Source organism: Eumetopias jubatus, unplaced genomic scaffold (genome assembly GCF_037043125.1).
Source record: "Eumetopias jubatus isolate StellerSeaLion01/CBP00866 unplaced genomic scaffold, mEumJub1_p1.0 scaffold_3, whole genome shotgun sequence".
In the NCBI taxonomy this organism is placed as follows: domain Eukaryota; kingdom Metazoa; phylum Chordata; class Mammalia; order Carnivora; family Otariidae; genus Eumetopias; species Eumetopias jubatus.
Window position 1 is genome coordinate 46038007 of NW_028274809.1, and position 21673 is coordinate 46059679.

The following is a 21673-nucleotide window of genomic DNA, read 5'->3' on the forward strand; positions in this document are numbered from 1 at the left end:
TCAGCCACATTGTAGCTCCCAAATACTGACAGCAGGTATACACCAGTTTATTAACTGCATAATCATGTTAATTATATATAGAGGAAATGTCATTACTACATAATATAGAAAAATGATTCATTTTTTTCCATTTGTAGGAGAAACTACAAGTAACATGAAAATATACCACTTACATAGGCTGGTGGTAAAATGTACACAGGCCCTCGCTCACTCATCAACCAGTATGATTACAGAAAGTCTTTGGTAATGACAGTTGGGAATCATCTTAATTTTTGTTTAGATTAGCAGAGGCATCTTCCTACAAAAGAAGACTAGGAAGCTAAAACTCGTAACTTCATTATTTTTTGTGAATGTTTTGTTGTTGTGATAAATCTTTGTGAATTTTAAATGTAGCCCTAATTTTTGACGAGACAGGATAGACTTGGGAACACAAGCACAGTGAAAAACAATTATACTTTAACACTGGCCATATTTTATTGGAGTTGGAACAAAGAATAAGTAAATCCCCAATTCACCTATACCACCTCTTTCCACCACTGCATAATCTTCATATGAAGGACAAGTGACAAAGGAGGAAGGGGAAAAGACACAGAAAGAAAGATACTGGAGCCAATTGAGATTGCTTTTCACTTCTGTTTTCATCCATCCAAATGGCATAGAAAAACAGTCTATTTTCTATGAGTCCATGTTAGATTAATAATGCATTTTTAAATCCTGCCTCGTACACGTACATTTTACTATAAATAAATTTATTTTAGGAGCATAGTATTTTTTTTCATTACGACTAAATAAAATAAACAAACCAAAATAAAATGAATGACAGATTTTGTTCTGATTCACTTAGATCTCCCCAAATAGTGGTTCCTAAACACGTATCTGTGAACAGGCTGTATCAGAGTCACATGGGGTGGTGTTTTTGGTTTTGTTCTTTATGATATAGATGCTAAGTCTTGTTCAGCAGATTCTGAATCTGAAAGTCCTGAGGGGACTCCAGCAATCAGCATTTCCAGGAATCTCCTCGGGGTCCTGATGCTCAGCAGAGCTGGTAAAACCTTTTTTAGGTTATTTTTGTTAGTGGATCCAAAAAATGGTACATTCTATATATGCATGAAGAGTTCAGATACTCTATGTTCATATGTAATATATGGGTAAAGAGTCAGTTGCTCTCTATTCAAATGTAATATAATTGAATTAATAAGACATTTTAAAGATTTTAAAACTCCAAGACTGCTTTTCGATTTGGTAGGGATGAAAAGAATTTTTTTTTCCTATTGAAAGCTTGGAAAACTTATGTTTTTAGGGAAAAATTCAATTGGGTCTCTTGAAAATTAGCTATTAAGTCTAGGAAATTGAGATCTTCAGACAGGGAGGAAAAGCTTTTGTGTTACTGATTTGGGTAAGACAAAGATGTAATGCTCAAAACTCAACTGGTTAATCATATTGAGTTGAATCCCACCTCACTGAGGTTTTGTACATGGGATTTAGGATCGGGCAGGAAGTTACATCTGGTAGTCAAAATTTAGAGAACAGAGTGATATGGTTGACAGCTGTCAACGGGCAGCCTACGATTATGGAAGACTTATTATGGGGGACTTCAGAATCACCAACTGATAACACTGAGCTGTATTTGCATTCCCATGATGGAGCTCTCTGTCTCTTTTTTACACACACACACACACACACACACACATACACACCACATATTAGTGTTGGTGAATTCTAAACACTACAGAAGTTCTCTCTATATTCTGCGTTTAGTCGTATTTCAGCGTGGGTTGCCAACGGCTGCCTTCTCACTGTGTCCTCACGTGGCCTCTCCTCTGTGCTTGCACATCCCTGATGTCTGTCTGTCTTTCTTTCTTTCCTTTCTTTCTTTCTCTCTCTCTCTCTTTCTCTTTCTTTCTTTCTTCTTTCTTTCTCCCTCCCTTCCTCCCTTCCCTCCTTCCTCCTTTCCTCCCTTCCTCCCTTCCTCCCTTCCTCCCTTCCTCCCTTCCTCCCTTTCTCCCTTTCTCCCTTTCTCCTTTTCTCCCTTTCTCCCTTTCTCCCTTTCTCTCTTTCTCTCTTTCTCTCTTTCTTTCTTTCTTTCTTTCTGGTAGAGGAAGGCCTCATTAAGATCACATGTAACCATAATTACCTCCAAGTACGGTCCCATTGGGGCTTAGGGAATTTGGGGTAAAAACAGTGAAGTCCATAACAAATCCATATTAATGAATGTGAAGCCAGAATGGGTTATATTTAAAATTTTTTCATTGGATTTGTAGGGGAAAGGGCTCTTAAATACAAGAACTTTAAGTTCACAACGCATTATGGGCTGAATTATGCTGCCCCAGAATGCATAATGCTGAAGCCTTACCACCCCTCCCATACCTCAGAATGGGACTGTATTTGAAGAGAAGGTTTGAAAGCGCTGATTACATTAAAGTGAGCCCATTAGGATGGTCCCTTATCCAATCTGACTGGTGTCCTAATAGGGAAAGGAGATTGGACACACACAGAGACACCAGGGGTGTGTGTGCACAGATGACCATGTGAAGAGGCAGCAAAAGGGCTGCCATCGGCAAGTCAAGGAGAGAGGCCTCAGAGGACACCAATACCGCTGTCAGTGTAGTCTCAGATTTCCAGCCTCCAGGACTGTGAGAAAATAAATTTCTGTTCTTTGAGCCACCATGTCTGTGGTGTTTTATCATGGCAGCCTAGGTGAACTAGTATGCACTGATTATGTCTCCAGGCAATAAGAGGCAGTCCCGAACATTTTAATAAACAACACACAGCTTTTTGTCTCCTCTCATACTTAGGGAACCACACTTCACAAATCTCTTTCACAGCACACAAAGAAAAATTCCTGAAAACGAGACCAAACACTATTAAATACACTTCTATCCCAAACACAGACCACTTTGGAAGCACTCCCAAAAGTTGTTTTTCCTCCTAAAAATTCTACAGAATTTTAAATTGTCATTAACTGAGAACTAACCAGTTCCAGTTGGTAACCAAACTTATTTATTGAAATAGGAACATAACCTCAATGAATGAAAGATTAGAGTGTTTCTGACATTCAAAAAGAAGACTTACCTTTGTTTTCGGTTCTAGAATTTTTACTCCATATATTGATATTTGCAGCTCAACTTTAGGAATTTTCTGGCCTTCAGATTTCTTGATATGTCTTGCAAACTACAAATGAAAAGTTATTCAGAAAACTATAATTCTGTTTCCATGGAAAATAAATACACACATATATATATAATTAGATGTGTGTGTGTGTATACATATGTATAATATATATTTGGAGTTTGTATTCAGTGCTGGACTTCCATTAAATAAATTATTATCCATTGCAAAGTATTTTATAAACCCTGAATAGCTTCAAAATATTTAGTAATCATAGCAATCTACCATTACTATCATTAAATTCAGATATTCAATAACCTTTTAAAAAATTTTAATACTTCTTTCATTATATTTAAACAATTATAGTCATACTAACTATTAAGAAAATGAAAACTTTGTGGGTGGATCTTTTGTTTTTAATACCTTTAGGGAACTTACAGTTCCCCAGTGCTAGATATACCATCTTTGTCATTTCTAGATACTTACCTCATTTGGTAATGCCATCCTACCCAATCAAATCAATGAATGAAAAGAGACCGATTACCGTATTTAAACGGAAGTTAAGAACTGGAGTAATTATCCCAGCTAAAAGACTAAGAACTAGACTCAGTCTAGAATTACGAGTATCTTAAAAATCTAAACATTTTGACAGTTTTCACAGTAATGTAACTTCTTATTGAATTGGTAAGTGTATGTAAATGCCTGTTAGGTTTTTTTATACAAGAAAAAAGAAAATCCCAACATTCGTGCAGTTTGTAAATGGGAGTTTCTGTCTCTCTCCCCTCATTGCCAGATTTAGTGGTGGAAAAAATTACAGGAGCCCAGTTAAATTTGAATATTAAATGAAGACTTAAAACTTTTATTTTAGAATACACATCTACACTCTGTATATATGTGTACACACATATAATGCATACATGCTAGTTAGTGTAAGTATGTCCCATGCAATATTTGGGACACATACTTACACTAAAACAGTATTCACTGTTTATCTGAAGTTCAAAGTTGACCAAGTGTCCTGATTTGGCAATGCTACTGTCAATGTTGCTCTGTCCCTACTTTACTTCTTTCTACCATACTCCTACCTTTCTTTTTAAGAAATGGGGGGGGGAGGGGGAAGGACAATGGAAAAAATAAGGTATTTTACTCCTCTTCTAGAGCCTCAAAATATTATATCCCTACTATTATAACATTTTTTCAGCATATGGATCATCCTCACTTGACTCAAAATAGATTATATGTAAGGCAGGGTGGGGTTTCAGTCCTCTTTTGTATGTCATATTTATTTGCATTGTGCATTTCTAATTTAGGACAGATGTGAGTACACATGGTACAGTTCAGTCCTAAAGCAAGGAGTGGTTGAAAGCCCTTTTGTCTTTTCATGGCTTTGCACTGCCCTCAGAATAATATAATTAATGCATACACAAATGCCTAAAAGTGTCTGCCTTGCTATCCTGGGGTGGGGGATACCATTTGTTTATTTCATTTTGGGAGGTATAATTTTTTAGCTTGCTATCTGTCCTGTTCTATGAATGCAGGCAGCTCTCATTTTGCATCCAGAAGTCTTATATTCTGCTCAAGAATTGGACGAATTTGTACGAGATAATTTTTTGTATGTCTTCAAGAAACATGTTTTGTTTCAGATCTTTAAAAATTATTCCAACTCTCTCCCAAAGAAAGTAGATTCAGTTTGTTTATTTTCCCTTCAGAATCTCCTTCCTGTATTGCCATAATTAAAACAATTTGGGGATTTTCACATACGAAGGCTTATAAAATAAATCAGCGGCTTCTATCTGTCTCTGTGAATGCATCTAAGCACATCCACTCCATCACGGGCTGCAGCAGCAGGCAAGCTGGCCTCCTGGATGCTGCTCTCTTCCAGAAACAAGACACTGAGCAGTGGCTCTTGTTTTTCCACATCTGGCCACCACCATTCCTGCGACCTCTTCTAGTTTCCCAAGTCTGTCACAGAACAACCACTAATACTAAACCTCATTGAGTAACTTCTTTCCTGCCACGGAAAAGAAAAGAAGAAATCATGTAAGAAATGACAAAAAGGAAAAAGTGGGGGCTACAGATAGAGAAAAAAAAGAAAGAAAAAAAAAAAAAACAACAAATAGGAGAGGAAGGAGGGAGGAAAATGAAAACAAAAGAATGAGATAAAGAAAAAGGAACAAAATATCCGAATTAGGGGCTTAAGATTTTTTTCTCTGCTTCTTATCAAGATGAAGTAATTGTGCTCAAAAAAGATTTATAGGTCATCCAATCCAATACCCTGGTCATAAAATGGGCTTGTAGCAGTCAGGCTGAGAATCTAGTTTTGCAGCTACCCACTAAATAACTCTTTTCTTTTGCACAACACAGTTTCTACATTAAAAAAAAAATAATAATAAACTTCCCAGTTTTACTTTCATGTATATCAATGGCTATTGGCTTTGATTGTGGCACACTGGTTGTAAACAATGATGCTTAAGGTTATATTTGCTCAATCTGTATTTTAAACAGAATATTCTCACTCCTGTCCACTTTTTTTTCTGAAATCAAATATTGCATTATAGTTTGCATGTCCCGTCTAACTCAGTCTGTTTTGCCAACTCAAAGTCTGACAGACCTCTTAACTGTGTTCCAAAATACTTCTAATTCACATGTTGAAGACTGCTTTTCATTCTTACTTACACTATATTCTTTTGTCTCCCTATTTACTACTTGAATGTTAATGCTTGAAGAGCCTTTTTTTGCGATTTCTTTCCATTTTTGCTTCAGTGGATTCATTTCTTGGGTCATCTAGGTAGTGATCTACCATCATAATTTGTATATGATAATCCAATAAAAATTATTCAAAGGGGATAAAGCCTAAGCATCCTGGAGGATATGTGGATACAGCAAACAAACAGAAACAAGCCTTGATCACCATAAAAAGATGGGGAAAAATGAAGTATTACTAGAAATTCATAGTTAAGTATATGTCACTAGTGAGTAGAACAGCTAAAGAAAATTTCTTACAGAGAGCACTACTGGGTTTCAATAGCACAATCACACAATTTCTATTTATTTCTCAGAGGACTTTAAAAAGATGAAATCTAAGTACACTGCTGGGGGAATATACATTATTAGGAAAGAAAACCAATGAATTTATTACTATGAGTCAAATATTAGAGCTACTCTTCCTTTATGGCTCTTATAAATTGCTAACTTAAATTAAGCATATTCCTAGGAATCAGCTATGTATGTATGTATGTATGCATATAATTAAATTAAGCTCTAAACACTTTATTAATTAAATAACTGGTTATGAACACTAAAACAGTGTTATGCTACACAGAGAGAGTGAGGTCGAATGGAAAAAGACCAAGATTAACACTCAGCGGCAATTCCCAAGGCCTCCTTCGCTGAGGGAGCTTCACGCAATTTTAATTTAGCTGTATTGGGGTGAGGGATCTCTCCTCTAAAATTGGGATCCAGGAATGCTGCCCCCCTGCTTATCTCCCAGGGAAACTAAGAAGTTTTGGATCTATATATCAATATTCATCCACATGTAAACATTACAAGCAAACTATTTATAAAATAGATTGTATTCTCTGACGTTTGTACTAGTTGTATAAATAAAAATAAATAAAACACTATTAAAAATGAAATCATTACAATAACAATACCACTAAATATACAGAAGTTGAAAGGGTTTTTAAATTATCACATTTTGGAAAATCTGGTATTTTCTTAAATCTTGGGCTAAAACATGATTAAGAAATAGAAATGGTTGAACATGATTGAGAAACAGAAAATATGGTGTTATGGCAAATACGAAATCTGAAAGTAAAAATTTTAACACTTATAAAAATTATTTTAAGAAAAATTTATAAACTATAATTCTCTACAAAATGGTAGAAAAGTTGTATGTAACAAAATCAAAACTTTAAAATTTTTCTCACAAAATAATCAGGCATCATTAAACACAGAGCATGAAAAAATACAAAATTGAAAATATTCTAAGTACCCATCATCTTATATTAATCCTAAATTTTAAATTGTCAGAAAACAGTACATAAAATATTGCAAAGCTTTGAAAAATGAGTAAATATAAATAAAATATTAACTTATGTGGCAAGTAAAATCAATACTGAACTATAATGGCTAAAAAGGCAGTCAGAATACATATGCTTACGAAAAATAAGCAGGAAATTAAAATGGGGGATGTGTACACAAAATAGAGTTAATGAGCTTTTTTTTTTTTTTTTTTTTGGTAGAACCATAGCACCACCTTCTGGCCATTTCTACATAACAACAGAATTAAAGAGGAGCCAGGGTCTACATTTCTAAAATAAATGCAAATATTTTGAAGGCTTGAATTTAGCCTCTGACCTCTGACACCAAGAAAAAAAAAATATATATATATATATAATTAGATAAAAAACACTTATTTATTTTAATTTGTTTATAAATCATTACCCTTAAAAACACTTTCCTATCTACAAATTTTTTGCCATTAGCAGCATAAAGATTGCTTATTAGATAAACATTTATTCTGGAAAACACTTGAAAAACAATTATCAAGCGAACATGCATTTGTAAACTATACTGCATACTTACTATAAATCACATTCCTTTATTAACAAAGTACATTTCCAAATATAAAATGACATAGGAACTGCAAACAGAGTCTCTCCAAAATGTACGAAAACTAGCCACCATTTAAAAGCATTTCATTTCAAATACCTCTACATTTTACCTGGTCATAATGTAATTTAATCCTTTTGGTTTGGGATCTGAGTTGACCCAATAAAGAACCTCCTAGACATAAAGACACATTAAGTATAAATACCATTATTCTTCTATAAGAAATCCTGACTGTACAGAGAAAGACATGTCTCATATGACCTCACTGATATGAGGAATTCTTAATCTCAGGAAACAAACTGAGGGTTGCTGGAGTGGTTGGGGGTGGGAGGGATGGGGTGGCTGGGTGATGGACATTGGGGAGGGTATGTGCTATGGTGAGCGCTGTGAATTGCACAAGACAGTTGAATCACAGACCTGTACCTCTGAAACAAATAATGCAATATATGTCAAAAAAAGAAGAAGAAGAAGAAGATAGGAGGGGAAGAATGAAGGGGGGGATTCGGAGGGGGAGACGAACCATGAGAGACTATGGACTCTGAGAAACAAACTGAGGGTTCTAGAGGGGAGGAGGGTGGGGGGATGGGTTAGCCTGGTGATGGGTATTAGAGAGGGCACGTTCTGCGTGGAGCACTGGGTGTTATGCACAAACAATGAATCATGGAACACTACATCAAAAACTAATGTAATGTATGGTGATTAACAGTAAAAAAAATTTAAAGGGAAAAAAATTCTGATTGTAGTGAAGCTGGACTCATGCTGAGTTTACAATATTTTGAACATTTAAAGACAATCTTAAATGTGGTTCATAAACTGTGAGGCCTTTTTAATCTTCTGCTAGTGCTTAAAAATACTGACCAAACAAGGGCAAGTGTGAATTATTACCTAATGAGCAGTGGAAAGAAATGATTGCCTACTCCACTTTTTTCCCAAATGGGAGAGATATCATCTTGAAAACTTTTAGCATGTTTACTTGAAAGCATTGGTAAATTATTTACATGTAACATGGGTAGATAAACATATTATCCCTTTTACTTTCTTTCCCCAGAATACACGCCATCCCACTTCAACTGTTCTTCAATTTAAACACTCAGCAGATTCCACCTGATACGACATTCTCAAAGCAGAAAGGTATTTTTTCATGTCTAGGACTTTGCCAGGCACAATCAAAGGCCTAACCCTCTTCTAAAATAACTGGATGATCTCTAAACTAAATTTAGAGAAGGGTCGTTTCTGATAAAAACTGAGAATAACTACAGAGAATAACAATGAATTGTGTAAAAAAAAAAGTAGTGGTTTGTTAGATTTTCTTAATGAGATAAAGATGAGAATTCTGTTGAAGGAATTTTTCACATCTTAGTATCTCAGTGAGAACAATGTCTTTTGGGATGGGGTGGACTTAGAAAAACATGCTAAGATATGTGGCATCTTACAGAGAATTTTCTCAGGAAATGTGATTATGAGTATGGAGTTGCTGATTTAATGTCTCTTCTGCTCTCTTGGTCTCACCAGTTCCCCATGTCTGCTCAGGGACAAAGCTGCATACTCTGGGATTGGGGCATTAGGACATCTTTAACATACGGTGTCACTGCAAAATTCTGCTTGGAATCAATTCTAATTCTACACTTTCCACCGGTGGATGTGATCTCCTATTAGAGCAGTTGGTATGCCATTACTAGTTTCTGAGTCAGGGCATGAGTTCACATTGTCCAAGCAAAGTAAAGGCAAGCTACTGAATGTCAATACATAGGGAACACTGCCATTTTTTGTTGTTTGAGCATGAGAAATCATGGACAAATAGGAAATTCAGAAAAATAATTGTGGATTCATATTTATTTTTAAATATGTTTCCCTGATCTGGTGGTATTTATTCATCTTTAACAAGACAAAGCTATTACCTGCCACAAACCTATTTATGCATTGAATATGCATCCATCTACTGATGACTTAAGACAGGATCAATACACTACTAGACATTGCTTTGGAGGGCTTTCCCTACCTTGAGTTTCCTGACAGCATCTCTCACAACTTCTGTTCCTTTAGGCTGCTCCACTTCCGTACTGCCAAGAAACTGAAAATGGCAATTTGTCAGAAATAGGCTTTACCACATGGTACATCATCAAATCATTTTGAACTGTAACATGGCATAACATATACACATGGGAGGTGCCTGGGTGGCTCAGTTGGTTAAGCATCCGCCTTCGGCTTAGGTCACGATCCCAGGGTCCTGGGATGCAGTCCTGAATCAGGCTCCCTGCTCGTGCTCAGTGGGGAGCCTCTTCTCCCTCTCCCACTGCCCCTAACCCTCCCCCACCTTATGATCACTCCCTCTCTCTCTCTCAAATAAATAAAATCTTTAAAACAACAACAACAACAGAATACACATGGTATGGTAGTAATGCAAACCCAAATCCTAATTAAGCAGAAGATTTATTAATTTATATTATTTTATATTATGTGAAAATGTAAATATATTACTTAAACACATACAATGCCTATTATTCAAAGATTTTTTTAAAAAACTTTTTTCCTAAATAGTCATTTATTTTTTTTTCATTTTTAAAGATTTTATTTACTTATCTGAGAGAGAGAGAGAGAATGAGCATGTGCATGAGTGGGTGGGAGGGCAGAGGGAGAGGGAGAAGCAGGCTCTCCACTGAGCAGGGAGCCTGAAAGGGGCTCTATCCCAGGATCCCGGGATCATGACCTGAGCCAAAGGCAGACAGTTAACCGACTGAGCCACTCAGGCGCCCCCTAAATATTTTATTTGAAGATTTTTACAGGAAAGAAAACTAAAGCTACTTTCATTATGTTAGAAGGAAAGGAATAAAGTTGACTTAAAAATTTAAGATCTAAAACATATTAATAATACATAAATTATTAATTTATCTGTAAATTCAAAGCATATAAATGTTTTTTATTTGTTACTTGATTTAAATGTCATGGTATATTTTAAGATACTAATATGATTTAATACAGTTCCTAATTTCAAATAAGCATTTTCTTTGTTTTCCAATTATGACACTCTTATAGTACATAAGCTTTTAAAATATAAACTTTTAAAAAACTAATCACTCCAGCTAAGAGCTATAAGCTAAACTACATTTAAAAATAAAACATGGATCTACGATTTTACTAAATTTTAAAATATCCCTGAAGGTTTTTAACTAATACCTGAACTATCTACCCCACCCCCAAAAGAGAAAAAGTTTCATAATAATTACCATGTTGTGACAGACCCTCTATCCTGGAGAGATGTAAGACCTCCTAAACAGAAGTCCAATCTCATGAAACATGTAAGACTAATTAGAATTGAAGTATGGATATTTTATTCTATAAGATATTTCTATATAATAGCAAATAATCATTAAATGCAGTAAGTGTATATAATTTCCCAGACTTTGTCCACATAGTACCAATTATAACACCAGTGTGAGTTAAAAACTCATCACTCCTTATGTAAATAGACGTGTGTGTGTGTGTGTGTGTGTGTGTGTATACACTTTATATGAAGTAAATAAGTAGAATTTTTTTATGTTAACTCACAGAATGGAAAGGAGCAAAACAGTAATGTCAGAGTATCTTCTTATATCACATTTTATTCCTTCCTTCATTCTTGGAAAAATAACAACAATAACGACTAAGGAAATCAGAGTTTTGTTTTTTCAGAATGCGCTCTCTGTATTACCAGCATGAGAATTACCCCGGGAATAGGTTAAAATATAAAACGCAGATGCCCTGGTCTAAAAAATCAGCACCTTTAAGGTAGGGTTAAGGGAATTATATTTCTAAAAGCATCACAGATGATTCCTTGTACGGCAGTCTAAGAAACAGAGTAAGAAAACAGTAACAAGTCAGAGGATAGCGGGGGCAGGTACAAAAAGTGACCTGAAAACACAGCTAACTGCTGGTCCGCTTTCTCGTGAGCTCCCAGAGGAGAGAGAGTGAGGCTCAGAAGCATTAGGGTAAAAAAAGTTTCAGTTCTCAGATTCTATAAGATACAACAGTTCTTTTTTCTTACGTGCTCAAACTATCCCAAACAACCCTACAACGGCCTACAGACGGTATCATCGGGCACTTTGGTTTGCCCAGGCGTGACCTCAAGTTGGTAACCAGACCTTCAAAAAAGAGCAAAATAAATGGGAAATTCTCAGCTTAAAAGGAATTGAAAACGTGCTTCTAAGATGTGGGACACAGTCAAATCTATTCTTGACACCAATGGACCTGTCACATTGCTTCTGTTTCAGATCAGTGTATTCAACCTTGGCTGCATGAAAAAAATCACATAGGGGCTTTCCACAGACCAGTGCCTACCGAGTATGATTTAATTGGTCTGGGGCAGAGCCAGGGCATCTGTACATTTTAAAGCTCCCCAGGAGATTTTAATGGGTCAGTAGGTTTGAAAAGCACTGTTTTAGATCCTCCGGAAGGGATAAAGGGTTCAAGGTGACAGGAAGAGAGTTAACACAATAGTAGCTATTTAGTTCTGAGTTAATCCACCGGGTAAACTCCTGTTCTCCTTCTCCCTGAATTTATCATATCACTGAGAGATTCTGCATTAGTGAGTGGTCTAGAGTTCGCAGAAACAGGGAAACAAAGGTAGACTCTTTATTGGTAAGTGATTCTCGAACTAGAAGGAAGTGTGTGATGTGTCAATAACAGACTATAAGAGTTACTGGAAATATTTATGGAAGAATATTCATTTTTCAGCAGAAATGCCATGAGTCATAAGTATTATATGTAAATAGGCCCACATGGGAAAATTATGGAAGAACTCCAAGTACATTCTAAATGAATTAACCTCTTGCAGTGCTCCAGGAACCTTTTAATATATTCTTTTTAAACAGTGGCTTTAATTAAATCATCTGAAGAATGAAACACAGAGAGAAGCCTTGAATGATGGTAGGAATTAAACTGTGCAGACATCTAATATGGAGCTTGCCACTTAACCCAATTATTCTATGTAGTGTTAGATAACCTAAAGGGAAGTCATTTTAAAAATGAAAAGTAATCATTTGTTATAATATTTCCTGTACTTTTTAAATTATAAAAGTCATCATGCTACTTACTCAGCTTAAAGAAAGCATATTTATATGCATTCCATATGTCTATATAAGATACTTATAAAACCCTTAAAATATGATGCAGCATGCTGGAATAAATTCTAGGCTTGGAATCTTAAGATGTTAGAAAAGTCACTTAATCTCTTATTTGACTTTTGAAAAATCAGGATAGTGATATTGCTCTTCTCTCCTTATAAAATTTTTTTTGAGGGATTCCATTTCTTTATTTAATGACTATATGGGGAAGACACCAGAATTTAATGGATACTGTTGGTACCTGCTCAGCTGTCCTTTGATAGATCCACATTATCAGCACTAGGAACCATCCTCTGGCTTCCGCACACTTTGCTGTTAAGAGCTCACACTCCAGATCTTCAGAAGATTCCCTTTGAGCAATGAAGCCACTTGGCCAACACTGAGCTAGAAATGCCTGGGAGTTTTTTGCTCCCCCCACCCCACATTACCACATTTTTTAGTCAATGACTAGTATGAAGTACAGAGGCCCAGTTCCTCTGCTTGGACATAGGGTAAACTCTGTGATGTAACAATATCATGCTGAGCTTCCCTCAGAATCAGACTGAGGTTGGGGCTTCACTTGATGCTGTACTCATCCTTGATTTCTTCCCCTTGTCTGCCCTCCTTTTCCATACTCTTACTTTGCTCCTGGGAGCTCTCGCTTAATAAATTACTTGCACCCAAATCTTTGTCTTAGGATCTCATTCTGGGAGAAACTGACCTGTTAAGACACTATTAAACACTTAATGGCTTACATTTAGGAACATACAGTCCAGCATACAAACTCAGAAACAGGGGCGCCTGGGTGGCTCAGTTGGTTAAGCGACTGCCTTCGGCTCAGGTTATGATCCCGGGGTCCTGGAATTGAGCCCCGCATCGGGCTCCCTGCTCGGTGGGAGGCCTGCTTCTCCCCCTGCTTGTGTTCCCTCTCTCGCTGTCTCTGTCTCTCTCTGTCAATTAAATAAATAAATAAAATCTTAAACAAAAAAACCCCCAAAATCAGAAATAATAAATGCTCTTGTTATAAGTGCTATGAAAAGGCTTGTATGCAAATTAGAGGGAGGATTTCATCTTTTTCTACTCTGCCTGGTGCCTGAAGCATAAAAGAAAAAATGAAACTCAAAATCAAGCCAAGGCCAAGAGATTATTCCATCCCATACCAACTGAGTTGTTAACTAGCTGGAGGAGCTGAGTTCCAGAATCACGGGGCCCCAAGCAACTGCCATGGTTCAGAGGGAGGTGAAAGAGAGTAATGCTGCCAATAGGAAGAAGTAGTTAAGTGTTCTAGGAAATGCCAAAGGGAATCGGAAAATTTTGATCATTAATATTACTAATTAGGGTTGTCAGATTAGCAAATACAACTATAGATCCTGCTGTTGGTGGGAATAACGGTACAGTAGCTCTGGATAATAGTTTGGTAGTTTCTTTTAGAATTAAATATGCACTTATCATAGGATACAACATCTGCACTTTGGGGTACTTATCCCAAAGAAATGAAAATTTATGTTCATGTAAATATTCTGTGCACTGATGTTCAAAGTAATGTTTGTAATAGCCAAACACTGGAAACAACCCAAATGTCCTTCAGTGAATTAATAGTTAAATTGTGATACATTTATACCACAGAATACTACTTAGCAATAAAAACCAGTGAATTATTGATACACACAACAACTTGCATAGATCTCAAAGGAATTATGCTGAATGAAAAAAAATCAATCTCAAAAAGTTTTTTTCTGTTAGGTATTTACCTAAGTGAAAAATACAGGATTTTTTATTTTTTAGCGTTCTCTCAAAAAAAAAAAAAAATGGGACATTGGTATGTTTAACATTTTAAACTGAGTAAAAATAATTGCTTTTATGTTTTAGCAACTTTATGTTTTAGCTCCTCCATGTGGCAGGAAAAAACAATGATGAGAAGAGAGTATAATGTATCAGACTGTTTTTGCTTTATACATGTCGATTCAGAGTATCATTTTTCAGTGTGGCAAAGAGCAAGAGAAAGGTTATGTGTTCTGTTGCAAGTGGTAATGATTGGTGGCATTTTTTCTCACTTTAAGTATTTAAAATTTCATCAATTATTTTTCTTCATAGTCACAAATAGGTAACATTCAGTTTAGTACATATTTTTTTAAGAAAGATCAGGAATTAGACCTTACATAAGTACAAATACCTGTCCTTCACAATTGTGTGCCTATGCTTTGAAATGCTACAACAAAATGTTTCCATTTTATTATAAATAAACATTGATATTTTAATAGTAATGCACATTCACTTTTGGGAATTTAGGAACTACAGAAAAATGTATCAATGAAAATAAGCATCAGCTTTTATCTCATAACCAAAAGGTAGCTATTATTTGAAAATATTATCTTTTAAATTCATGTTACAATATAAAAAAATTAAAAAAAATTCATGTTACAATAATAATCAGCCAATGACAATATTGGACAAACTTGTGAAAACAAACAAAACCTCTTAAATTTCTAAAAATGACTTATCTATTTATTTACTGGGCATTATTGTGTGTGCATGTGTATTTAAATTTTTACTATCAGCCAAATTGTTAAGAGTTGAGATTAAAACATTAAATATGACTCCTAAGCAATATGGGCAGGTAAGAAAGACATAAAAGACAAAAAGGGCATTTAGAATATATTAGACTGTAGGAAGTCAGATGACCTAAAAATATTTTCTGTATTCTTAGTCTATATATTGAAAGGTATGCCAACATGGCATGTATCTTCCACAAACTATAAAATATCTTTGAAAAATCTTCTATAAATACTTTGACAAATACAGAGAAAATTTTGATAGTATAAAGCTAATTATATACTCATATACTAAGCTAATATATATACATATAGCCTATGCGTCTCTCTGCTCAATGTATTTGAATACTCAGCAGATGCACTCTCAACAGGTATTTTAGAAGCTATAGTCTGTTAAAATTAAAACCAAAAATGTCATCAAATATATAGATTTCTCAAATTAAAATGCTATTAAGATATTTCACTTCCACAACCAATTTTTAATTAATTAAAATGATACAGACTTCTCTTTTAAATTAATCTCAAGTAATGCCTGTATTGTTTCTTCCAGTTCATTCATTGTATTCCATCATACCTACAATAAGCATTTTGCAAAAATGTGTGAAAGTTTGAGGATTCCATCTTCATTTTCGGAGACTGATATTTTTTCACATGAAAAGCTGCATAGTTTTATGATTTGCTTCTTTGCCAGTAGAGAGCAGTGTTGCACATCACATGGATTCATTTATACTACCAGCTTTACTTCCTCAAATGTTTTTAAGATCACTCTATGAATAAAGTAGGGTTTTTTAAAACGCCAGATAAATAACAATTAAAATAATTAACTAAAGAGTTGTAAGTTTAATTGCTATGAAATTTGACACTATTTAACATATGAAAGAGATAGTTTATGACAGAAATATATGAAATACATGCTTTACTTATATCAAATTCAAAATATGCCGATTTTATGTAGATAAGATGTTCTTTATATAATTACCTTAAAATATTAAGGGAAAATAATTTCTACTTTTCACAACATAAAAGATTTATCTAATGTTAAGGTTAATAAATAATTGGCAGATAATGACCAATGGACATTCTAAAGGTAGAATAAAATAAATGGGCATGTCTCTATCTTTTATAACCAAGGTTGCAGAGCCTCAAAATAGGATAGGGCTAATTTTCTTGGCATTAACTTCACTGCATACGTGTCAAAAAAAAAATGTACTTAAACCTTCTAGCTAATCAACTGCACCCAGGAGATAAGCCATATAGGAGTAAGCCAATTTAATTTTATAGTCTTTATTTGCCTGACTTGCCATGTCAGTATGCCAAGCAATGGGGGAAAAAAAACATTTTTAAAAGGCACATCATAACATTCAACTGCTAACAAAGGGTCAGAATCAATGAGATTTAAACCTATTACTTAATCACCAAAACCATAATCCTGAAAAAAAAAAAAAGATCCACCAAAAAGAAAGGTTATACTTTAAACTAAATACTCTGAAGGTTATCCTTTAAAGGAGGGCCAGGAAATTTTGATGGAGAATAAAAAAAAAAATATTGAGCTCAGTATTTAAAAACTCTACATTTTATATTTGATTTGATATTGGGTTTCTCATTTTATGATGGCAACTTTCTATTAAATTATTTCTGTTCCTCTTTTACATGGATACTGAGTGTATCATTTTCATAGGCTCTTGCTTTTAAAATGAGAGTTCTGAGTTTAAGCCAAAACAAACCTACTGGCTACCACAAGAAAGTATGGTGTTCCAGGGTCTCCCAGACTGAGTTCTGCATCCCATGCGTACAATAAGCTGCATCAAGTTTTTGTCCTGTCCCAGAGGCACTTCCTCAGTCAGACTTCCTTCACATGTGAGAAGTGAGACAGGCAAAGTGAAGTCAGGGCATTCACTTGTATTGTTATAAATAGTATTACAAAAATAAACCAATCTACACAGAGAACCAAAACCATGGGCTTTGGAGCCAGATGGACTTCACAATCCACCTTCTTATTAGAGAACCACTCTAAATGAGGCTGTGGACTGTGTGGTTATGGGCTGTGGAGATACTGTCATTCAACTCCCATTATTTTAGGGATGCGAAACTGAGGACCAGGAAGTCGAAGTCTCTTCTCAAGGTTGGGAAGCTTGTTAGTAGCAGAGCTAGGGCTAGGATTCCAGCCTTCCTATTTTTCAGACACATGCTCTTTACTTACCTTAAATAAAACAGAAACACAATGAAAGATAATATGTACACTGGGCATATATACTCATTTATGCTACATCCATTTGGCTGATTAAAATTTATGTTGTATGTTCTTTCTTTCTACTGTGAAATATGCTTAAAATCTAAAGGTGTTAAAAGAATATTTAGTTGGCTTTACAGAGAGGTAACCTGAATTTCCAAATACCATTTATTTACTGAGACTCTCAGAGACTCAATTTCATCATTCATAAAATGGGGATAAATTCACAGTGTTTGTGTAAGAATTGAATGAGAAAATGCAACCAGTGACTGAAACAGAGTGAATATTCACTGAATTTAGGCTTAGAAATTAAAATAAGATAACAAAATGGCCACAACAAGCAAATAGTCAACCCACCCGGAGTGGCTGTGAAGTAAGGAAGAAAAAAACCTATTTTAAGCCACCAGTATTTGGATTTTGGCTCTTGAAGCTGCTACAATTCTTACCAGCACATGAACAGGTATATCGGTTTGTCTCTAAATTTTATTGGTTATTTTCAAACATTTATTCTTCCTAATTCTCACTGTAATTTAATTGTAATTCTCATTGCAATCTAATCAATTATATAAAACTTGAGACAAGTGAGATTTTTAGAACATCTGTACATGATATGCCTGTTTGTGGACGCTTTATCTGTTTTCAGGAAGGCTGAGTATTTTTCTTCCTATTTGCTTTATACTTTGGGGTTTAGTTTTTTAAAATTCTATTTACCACAAGTTATTGCCACTATAGGAAATACCCTGTATCCAGTCAGCTTACCAAATTATCCTCTCAAGCACAGTAGTTTTATTTTTTAAAATTTGAGTCTACTGGAATATAATTATCAATAAAGAGAAAAACATTTCCTTTTCTTTCCCGATATTGTTACCAATTATGTCTTTTTCTTTGCTTATAAAACAATAAGGAATAACAGTGGTAGTTAAGTCTTCACATTTTTTTAAGATTTTTTAATTTATTTTTTGACAGAGAGACAGCGAGAGACGGAACACAAGCAGGGGGAGTGGGAGAGGGAGAAGCAGGCCTCCCGCGGAGCAGCGAGCCCCCCAGGACCCTGGGATCATGACCTGAACTGAAGGCAGACGCTTAACAATGGAGCCACCCAAGTGCCCCTAAGTATTCACTTCTTATTCTTCATTTTCATGGAACTTACTAAAGCTTTTGGCAATATATTATACTGCCCATTATTTTACTTCAGGTTTAAACTTTGACAAAGTAATTGCCTCAAATCTGCTTGTGTTCCTGAACTCTTTCCACAAAGAATATATTTCTCTGGAGAAGCCCCTACTATGTCAAGAATCCTCACCTCTTTCCTGAGCTAAATTTATCTCTTTCTCTCCCTTTTGGAACAATCATTCTTTATTTATTTTTTTTTTGGAACAATCATTCTTTAAAACCTCTAGTACCCCTCCTACTTCAGGGAATAGTTTTCCCAGGACTTCCTCTCTGAGAAACTGTATTATTATTATTATTATTATTATTATTATTATTATTTCTATATCCTAATCCATTTCAAAAATATTTGTTGTACATCATCTAATTTCAGGTACTGTCCTAGACCAGGAGTATAGCAGCAAACAAAACAGACCAAATTCCCTGACCTACTAATGCCGCTGTAGGCTCTCCCCTTATCCGCAATGACCAGAGCGGGTGCCGGTGTTTTCCCAAAGGTTCTTTCGTTCCACTCTTCCTAGCTAGATCCTCATTATTTGAGTACAATCAAAATAGACTACCACAAGAAATCTGTAAATACGCTAAATGTCACAGTAATTCTGGGTCTAAGTGACCAGTTTGTTTTAAAGTCTTAAGCCATTTTGGAGAAGACCTCATCCCAAGCAGAGCAGAACATCTCCTTCACACTTGAGTATCACAGAAAATGACTGATCACATTAAGAGACTGTACAACTCAAACTGCTGTCCTCATTTCTTTAAAAGGGGAAGAACATCTACTTTTCAGATCTTGATAGGTTGTGCATAGCTCTTCGGCATGAAAAATGAGTGTGGGCTAACACTCCTGAAATGCAGATGTATTTATTTCTTTCAACAGACTTTCTGTCAATGATTAATATGGCCTGATTAATTTTGTGAGGCATTGCTGCATGCAGAACTTTCATTAGTGTGCTATAAGGGTGCAAGCAAAGAAGACTGGATCCTTGCTCCCCGGGGTTTTCTCTCCTAGAGTTAAAGAGTCAAACGCATGCAAGGAAAGACAAAACAAAAAAACCAAAACCAACAACAAACAGAAGTGAGAGATCTGGAACAGACTGAAACAAGCTTAATGCCAGTGACTATGAATGGACTGTTCTCATTTCCCTTGGGTCCCCCCAGAAGCACTAATTAGAGGGCATCTTCTTTTATTCAACAGCTGTTTACTGAAGACCTACTATGTGCCGGGCACTGTTCCAGGTTCTTGGATACAGTAAGAAGCAGAAAAGGCAAAGATCTCTGCGGAAGTGGCTTTGTGGAACCACACTAAAAGGGTTTGAGAGTCGGGAACACAAGGTGTGAATTCTGACTCTACCACCTGACAGGTCTATGAATTAACATCTCTGAGCAGCAGCTTCTTTTTCTAAAATGTAGACAAACATCCCCAGACTTCTAAGTGGGTTGTGAGCAAAAATTACATGGGTCAAGTGCCGGAAACACAGAGGACATTCATTTAGAAATACTTGCTTCCATTCAACAAATGCTCCTAAGTGATGCACGGGTGTTGAATTATTAGGTTCCAGACCCTAGAATAATGTGAGGAAAACAGGATTTGTGACTTGGATTCTTTTTAACGGGGTCAGGATTCTTTTTTCTAATTTTATAGATTCAACATCATTCTATTAACAGGACTTAAAGAGATCTGCTGGGAAACTGAGCACTCTGGCTAATCAAGTGAAGGATGGGGAAATGCAGAGGCATTCCAACAAGGGCAGGGTCCTGGCAAGTCCTACAGTGGAGTAGGGGAGGAAGTGCATCATTCCCGTTTGCGTGACCAGCGGAGTCCAACTACAGTAAGGAGTCTGCCTTACAATCAGATGCGGATAGGAGGACATATGCTGTTTCGTGGCATTTGTCTATAGTCTCATTCTCTCCTTACTGATTGTAAAAATAAACAGCCATTCTGCTTCCACTACCACAACTCATCCTGGCGCTCTTGTTACCATTAGGCCAATCCTGTGTACTTCTAACTTCAATATGATAATTTTGTTTATTTTTTTAAGTCCATGTTTTATTCTCTTTAAAAACAACTTTATTTAGATTTTTCTTGATATTTGAAATCAATTATCACTAATTAGCACCACTTAGTCTTTAGTGTAATGCTTAAATGGCTTTGTTTGAACTCTGCTATATGTTGATTTTATTTGATTTTCCTTGGCCTTTAAAAAAAAAATCAATCGTATATTTCTGGGCAGCTTTTGAGAGCATTTTTCAGCTGCCCTTTGAAAGTTCTAATCCTGGTATTAACACAGACCTTTATGTCTTTATTGGACTACTTCTAAAAATTTAATAACCTGATTAGTGACTACAATTCCAAATTTTATATATATATATATATATATATATATATAAAGAAACCTTCCCATTACTTACGCAGAATTATATTGCAGTATTACTTTAATCAAAAAGAATTATACATTTCTATTCCCATGATATATTTGATTAATACATCAAATACTTAAATTTACTATTTTGGGACTACAGAACTGGTATTTCAGATGAACCTCTACTCCACATGCATTTAATTATTAATATGACTAAAGTTTAAAGTAACCTACTTATTTTTAACAGACTTTTAAGCATTTTGTGACATGCCACTTCAATTCCTTGCCCATCACGCTTAATATAAAATACATATACTGACTCAGTCTTATGATTGATGTGTTTCTATTTAAAAGCGATATATGCTACTAAAAGGCACAAATAAATGAAGTATGGGCAAGGACATGATATCATTAGAATCATGACACTTATTTGCCTCTCATTTCAGGGCTAATCAAGTATAAATTTCAATATTACATATGTCCAAAGAAATTATGGATGCTGCTACAAGTAGGAATTAGGACACAAAAGGCATACTCTCTTTGTTCCAAAATTTACATTCTGTT

At 35.3% G+C, this 21673-nt stretch overlaps 1 protein-coding gene across 12 annotated transcripts in view; it reads right to left on the reverse strand.

Moving 5' to 3' along the window:
• GULP1 (GULP PTB domain containing engulfment adaptor 1) overlaps positions 1-21673 on the reverse strand; it is a 91034-nt gene that overhangs the window by 40082 nt on the left and 29279 nt on the right. For 10 of the 12 annotated variants that reach the window (XM_088022091.1, XM_088022090.1, XM_028125699.1 and 7 more), the window contains exons 3-4: positions 9722-9793; positions 3073-3171 (exon numbers count right to left, since the gene is read on the reverse strand). The exons of 1 other annotated variant lie outside the window; for it this stretch is intronic. In XM_088022091.1, coding sequence (XP_087878217.1) covers positions 3073-3171; positions 9722-9793 — 171 coding nt within the window. The remainder of the gene's footprint in view (positions 1-3072; positions 3172-9721; positions 9794-21673) is intronic. One more of the 12 variants, XM_088022088.1, reaches the window with a different exon arrangement.